The sequence below is a fragment of the Filicampus tigris genome, chromosome 13 (assembly GCF_054856515.1).
Source record: "Filicampus tigris isolate MCC_2025a chromosome 13, RoL_Ftig_1.0, whole genome shotgun sequence".
NCBI lineage: Eukaryota > Metazoa > Chordata > Actinopteri > Syngnathiformes > Syngnathidae > Filicampus > Filicampus tigris.
Window position 1 is genome coordinate 23,718,953 of NC_141229.1, and position 7,003 is coordinate 23,725,955.

At 47.0% G+C, this 7,003-nt stretch overlaps 1 protein-coding gene across 4 annotated transcripts in view; it reads right to left on the minus strand.

Moving 5' to 3' along the window:
- Nucleotides 1–7,003, minus strand: part of dicer1 (dicer 1, ribonuclease type III) — a 278,919-nt gene that overhangs the window by 67,499 nt on the left and 204,417 nt on the right. For all 4 annotated transcript variants that reach the window (XM_086050634.1, XM_086050635.1, XM_086050636.1 and 1 more), the window contains one exon: nt 6,172–6,850. In XM_086050634.1, the coding sequence (XP_085906760.1) occupies nt 6,172–6,850 (679 nt within the window). The remainder of the gene's footprint in view (nt 1–6,171; nt 6,851–7,003) is intronic.

Sequence of the window (7,003 nt, forward strand, 5' to 3'; positions counted from 1 at the left end):
CAGTGGTGCAGTCGCTGTAAAAGTAATACGCACAACAATGAGATGGTCTGGAGAGGCCGAGGAGGCCTTAAAGGACTGCTTCAGCACAACTGTGTGGGAAGTATTCAGCGATGCTCACGGGGAAGACATTAGTAGTCTAACGGACACTGTTACAGACTATATAAATTTCTGCATGGAGAACACCATACCCAACAGGACAGTAAGGTGTTTCTCCAACAACAAACCCGGGATCACACCAGACATAAAAGCTCTCCTGAAGGAGAAGAGGAGGGCTTTTGTGTCAGGCAACATAGAGGAGCGGAGGACTGTGCAGCGCCAGCTGAGGAGGAGGATCAGAGAGGGGAAAAGGTCCTACAGAAAGAGGATGGAGGAGCAGCTGCTACAGAATAACGCCAGGGGAGTCTGGAGGGGCCTGAAGACCATCTCAGGCCACGGACAACCCAAGACCCGGACTGGGGGGGACCTGCAGTGGGCAAATGAGCTGAATCTCTTTTTCAATAGGTTCGATCAGATGCCTGCCTCCACTCAGTCTCTCCTGCTGCAGCCTCCACCTACTCCTCCTGCTGGGCGTGTCACGCCCTCCCCCCTTTTCTCCACAGCCTCCAGCTCCCAGCTTCACCAGATAGCCACCACTCCCTCCTGCCCAGCCTTGGCCTTCACAACATCTCAGGTGAGGAACCAGCTGAAGAAGATGAAGGCGAGGAAGGCAGCGGGTCCAGATGGCATCAGCCCCCAGCTCCTCAAATCCTGCGCAGACCAGCTGTGTGGAATTGTCCAGCACATGTTCAACCTGAGCCTGAAGCTGGGCTGGGTCCCCCAGCTATGGAAAACATCCTGCCTGGTCCCGGTGCCAAAGACCCCCCACCCGAAGGAGCTCAACAGCTTCAGACCAGTGGCGCTGACGTCTCACCTGATGAAGACCCTGGAGGGACTGGTCCTTGTCCACCTGCGCCCCCTGGTGAGCTCCTCAATAGATCCACTCCAGTTCGCATATCAGCCTGGCATCAGTGTGGATGATGCCATCATCTACCTCCTCCACACTTCACTCTCCCACCTGGAGGGGGCGGGGAGCACTGTGAGGATCATGTTCTTTGATTTCTCCAGTGCTTTCAACACCATCCAGCCAACCCTTCTGGGAGACAAGCTGGAGCGGGCGGGGGTGGCCCACCACCTCACCACATGGATCCAGGACTACCTCACAAAGAGGACACAGGACTGTGTGTCTGACGTGCTCCTCTGCAGCACGGGGGCCCCACAGGGAACTGTCTTGGCTCCCTTACTGTTCACCCTCTACACCTCGGACTTCAACTACAACACCCCCACCTGTCACCTGCAGAAGTTCTCTGCGATTGTCGGCCTCATCACAGGCGGAGATGATCGGGAGTACAGAGAACTTACTCAGGGTTTTGTGGACTGCTGCCAGCAGAACCGCCTCCTGATCAATGCGGGGAAATCCAAAGAAATGGTGGTGGATTTCGGTAGGCGCCAGCACTCTTCACCTGCACCAGTGAATATCCGGGGAACAGATGTTGAGAGAGTCTCAACTTACAAGTACCTGGGTGTTCATCTGAACAATAAACTGGACTGGTGCGACAACACAGACGCCCTCTATAGGAAGAGTCAGAGCAGACTCTTCCTACTCAGGAGACTGAGGTCTTTTGGGGTTCAGGGGACACTCCTCAGGAACTTTTATGACTCGGTGGTTGCATCAGTCATCTTCCAGGGAGTGGTCACCTGGGCAGGCGGTGTCTCGGCCCGGGACAAGAAGCGGCTGGACAAACTGGTCAGGAGGGCCGGCTCTGTCCTGGGCTGCTCCCTGGACTCTGTGGACTCGGTGGGGGACAGGAGGATGTTGGCCAAGCTGTCATCAATGCTGGGCAACCCGGACCACCCCCTCCAGGGCACCCTAACAGCACTCCACAGCACCTTCAGTGACAGACTGTTACACCCTCGCTGTGCAAAGGAGAGATTCTGCCGTTCCTTCTTGCCTGCTGCTGTCAGACTCTTTAACAAGAACATTGTGTAGTCTCTACAAACTGGCGGACATTAGTGCAATTGTGCAGTCCTGCACCTGAGCTCATGTCGTGCAATACCCAATATTCCCCACTACTGTAATACCGTGCAATACTCAACATTCCCCACTACTGTTAGTCTAGTTTTATTTTTATCCAATGCTGTTCCTTACATTTCACTACAGCACTGCAGCGCTGTCACTTATAGTATTTTTTCCTCTGTACTATGTACAGGCCGAAATGAGTGTTCCTCATATTTTTTATGTAGATGTAGGTTGGTGTGTATATACATGTGTATATACACATGTTACTGCGTATATTTACATAGGTTTGATCCTAAATGTTTGCCGTCAATGTTATACATTAATGGCCACATTATGCCGCCGCCCCTGTGTGACCTATATCTTTGCTGCTGTAACAATGAAAATTTCCCCACTGTGGGATCAATAAAGGCATTCTTGTCTTATCTTAATGCAAGCCGTAGACGAACCAAGTGGCGAGACAACGCACAAAAAGTGTCCGAGGACATGGAGGATGAAGAGTATACATTCCGGGTGAACGACCTGGAGATGTGGGCATCAAATGTGAACAGTTAAGGTCTGATGGTTGATGCAGTTGCAACGTCACACATCATCACAGACGTTGCTAAATTCAAAATTCAGCATAGAGTTGGCAGAAGGACCCAGATGCGACGGGGTCGCTAAGGTCAGGGGTGACGCGGAGGTGTGGCTAGTCGAAAGCGGGGGACGCCGATAACCAACGATTTTGAGGCGCGCCTTGTACATCCCAACATACCCCCCAACATATCTCTGTGAGGGCTGCTACTTCTTACGGGGCCACAGTGATCTTCAGAAAAAATAATAATATTCTACTTCATGGAAACTGTACCAAATTCCCCATACACATGACACAACAAGCTTTATCTGCACTTATCAGAAAGTGACTGCAATGACCACTGGAAGAAAAGACTTGATTTGCAGAGTTTGCATGAAATCCTAGGACATTATAATTATGCAGGTATTGTAAAGGTGAGAAACGTTGTAGATGGGTTAGACATTGAGACTGATGAAAATAAAGTAGTCCCACACTGTGAAGTGTGCACACAAGGAAACTTTATTCAGACTAAAACAGAGGGTCAGATATGAGGGCTTAAGCACCTCTGGACATGGTGCACACAGATGTAGCCGGTCCCATAGACCCAGTGCCCAAAGATGGTCATAATTATATTTTATAGACGACTACAGCAGTGCTGTTTTTACATGTTTTTTGAAAAATAAGAGTGACACAGTACAAGCTAAGGTTTATAGCTGATATGGGCACTATGGCAAAATAAAACATGATAGATCCAACAATGGCACAGAGTCTACAGGGAAAGAGTACCAAGCATCAATGAATAAGTGTGGTATTAGGCATGACAACTCACCTCCCTGTTCTGCACATAAAACGGCACTGCCGAACACAATTGGAGAACCTTGTTTGAGGCTCGATTTATGCCAATAGAGACTGGGTTGCCAAATACTTTGTGGACATACACTGTCCAGACAGCTAATGTGGTGAGGAACACACAGCAGCTGCCACTGCAAAAATCGAACCGAGACTTAAAATCTTATATCAAGCCAAAAAGTCTTTTGCTCTTGTTTTGAGATTAATATACTATGGAAGAGCATAATTGGTAAGATTATTAATATTGTTTTAAGATTGTCTTTTATTTCTTACTTAGTTTGAAGGTCCTAAAACTGGTTCATCAACATGCAAAATAAGCTAAATTACTCTCAAAGTCTCAGTTTGATTATATTTTGTTATGGTCTGTGTTTTGAGTTTTGTTTTTGAGGTTAGTTTCATGCTTTTCCTTGTGTCCCTTTGTCTCGTTAAGTTATTGAGTCCACCTGTGCTTGTCATCCCAGTCCATGCATGGTATATGCTGTACTGGGTGCACCCTAAACTTGTAAAGATTCCATTGGCTGGTAATTGATATTGAGAGTGTAAACTATTTTTTCAATTGTCTATTTGTTGTGTTTGTGCATAAAACTGTTTACTATTTTTCTACATTTGTTCACTAAAGATGGCAATATCATTCATTTTGTCTTTGTTTCTCATTTGAACACTCCACAAAGCTTTTGCAACCTACTGGTCCATTTAGGTAATTTATGATAAAAAGGTATACATATAAATAAAATTGTATTGTATTCGATTGTATTATAATTCATAAGGGTTACATAAGCCTTTCTACAACATGAGGCTTTCCACCCGCAAAGACATCACTGTAGCAACCGCCGCGTTTGCCTTATACTGGCACACAACCCACACGCATTGTTTTGAAAATGTGCTCCAGTTTCACTCCAAGTCAGGGGTGTTGATTTGGCTGGTATTGGCTAGAACACCACAGGGTGGAGGTTCCTCTGCATTTAATGGTCACTTCGGGTAGCTGTTTTTACTTTGCGGAACAAGGAACAAATAGCGACCTTGGAATACTGCCTGCTAGAATAAACTTAGATGACCAGATGATGCATTTAATTGTGTTGCAAAATTGACGGCGCAATACGAGGTATGTGCGGCCAGTAAATGAAAGTTATTCAATCGCTATTGATAAACGGGCAAAGCTGATTATGTCATTACGGCATGTGCCCTAACGGACCAATCACCAAAGATGACAGACAACGTCTGTCGTGTGAGCGGCATGTGTTGCAGAGGGACCACAGAGGTGCCACGCGACACAATGTGTTGGTCACATGATGCAATGCAGCCGTTGTCGGCCGTGCGTACGCCGGAGTATAATGCTATGTTCACACCAATCGCGGATGAGCATTGCACTTTACTTTTTTCGATGGTGTTTGACTGCGGGAAATTTGAATCCTGAAAAGCCGCAGCCACTTCATTCCCGAACACCGGAAAGGGGAGGGACTTCGCTTGGTAGTAGACAATGACAGCATTTTTCGACAACGCAATCAAGTGGCCGACACAAACAATATTGTCATCTTGGTAAATTTCAACAGCTGTAAAAAAACAAAAGAAAGAAAGTAAAAACATAGCATGTACACCAAGATCCTCGCTCACGGTTCTCCAAGCCACTCGCCGAGTGTACAGGACACTGTGTGTGACGTAGTACTCCCCGATGCTGATTGGCTGCTGTGCGGCGAAGGGGGGAAAAAAGGTGAATTGGTTCATCGTTGGCGAATTGGCAAATGGGTGGATTTTGGTGCTTCGCATCGCGTCCAACCGCTCTAAACGTATCATCCTCGCCACCCCGCACGCAACCGCACCCGCCGCACGAACTACATTGACTTCAACTGAAACAAATCGCCAGAAACGCTCACAACGGATTTGGTGTGAATGCAGCATAAGGGGGCCTTTTACACTGACAACCCACTCTAATGGGACACTTAGGATTAGAGAGATATTTATAGCCTACATTATTTACCCATGGAAAGTTTAATTCATGCTACTGTAATGTTTAGTGTGATAGATTGTGACTACATTCCATCGTGCGCCTTCCTTGTCTAAAACATTCATTCATTCACTATCCATACCGCTTATCCTCACAAGGGTCGCGGGCGTGCTGGAGCCTATCCCAGCTGTCTTCGGGCAGTAGGCGGGGGACACCCTGAATTGGTTGCTAGCCAATCGCAGGGCACACAGAGACAAACATCCGCACTCACAATCACACCTAGGGGCAATTTAGAGTATCCAATCAACTTACCATGCATGTTTTTGGAATGTGGGAGGAAACCGGAGTACCCGGAGGAAACCCACGCAGGCACGGGGAGAACATGCAAACTCCACACAGGGAGGCCGGAGCCGGGATCGAACCCACGACCTCTGAACTGTGAGGCGGACGTGCTAACCAGTCGACCACCGTGCCGCCTTGTCTAAAACAATGTGAAATAATTCCAATATATTGTCTGTTCTTTAAGGGGAGTTATCCCTTTCATGCCAAGTCTTTAATCATTTAAACATACTTTGCAGGAACAGTTTCTCATTTTCTATTATTTCTGTTAACCACCATGTTTTCAGTGTAAACAGTGTGTGTCAGGAGGCTACGGAAGCTACTAATGGGTAAAACAATTATCATTTTACATTTTTAGGAAACAAATAAAAAATACATCAACCCGAGAAAAAAAACAAATCATTGAATAATCTCAATTGTAATTATGGGACTCACCTTCTTGCTGCGCATGTAGCTCAGCCTGCCCTCATGGGCATCAGGGTAGGTGCAAAACAGATATGTGGTGATGGCATGTTTGAGGAACGAATCACCCAGCATTTCCAACCGTTCTAGGTTGAAACCATCACTGGCATTGGAAAGGGTCAAGGCCTGCAGGATAAGGCCTGGGTTGGGCCCTAGCCTTTTTATAGTGTCTCCTGCCACTTCGTTGGGATTCAGTACAGCAGCAAGATTATGTGAAGGTGCTTTGTGAGCATTGGGAACCTCTTCGGCCTGGCTGTAGGCTGAGGTAGAATTCGTTCTGTGGCCTGAGTCCCTTGCTAGTGTGCATTCATCACTATGCTGTGGAGGACATGTGCTGGGAGTCTTCAAGCTGAGAGAGGGCTGCACGGGAACTGAGGTAGGGATTTGCATTGTTTTAGGGCTAAGCAGTTGAAGAAAGCTACACTGGGGGCATTGGAAACTATGCTGGGGACTGTGCTCTCCTTCTGGGAGACTGTTGCCACCCTTGTAATGGAATAAAGCAGACCCGTTCGCAAAGTTGTTGCCACAACTACGACTGTCATCCATTATGGAAATTGAATCAGGTGACTGGTGAAGGTCATTATCCTCAAGTAAGGAGATGAATATTTTGCTGTCAATTGATTTCTTCCATCCAAAGTCCAAGTTTGGATACCTGCCAGACAGAAAGACAATATTTTTTACGAAACAAAACAATATTTCTTTCAAACGCTAGACAGGTTAAGTGGGCATTTGTAGTAGTAGTGAGGTTTAGGTTTGGGTTACTGAACACTTGTTTACCTTTACATTAGTCCCAGGGCAAGTGTTA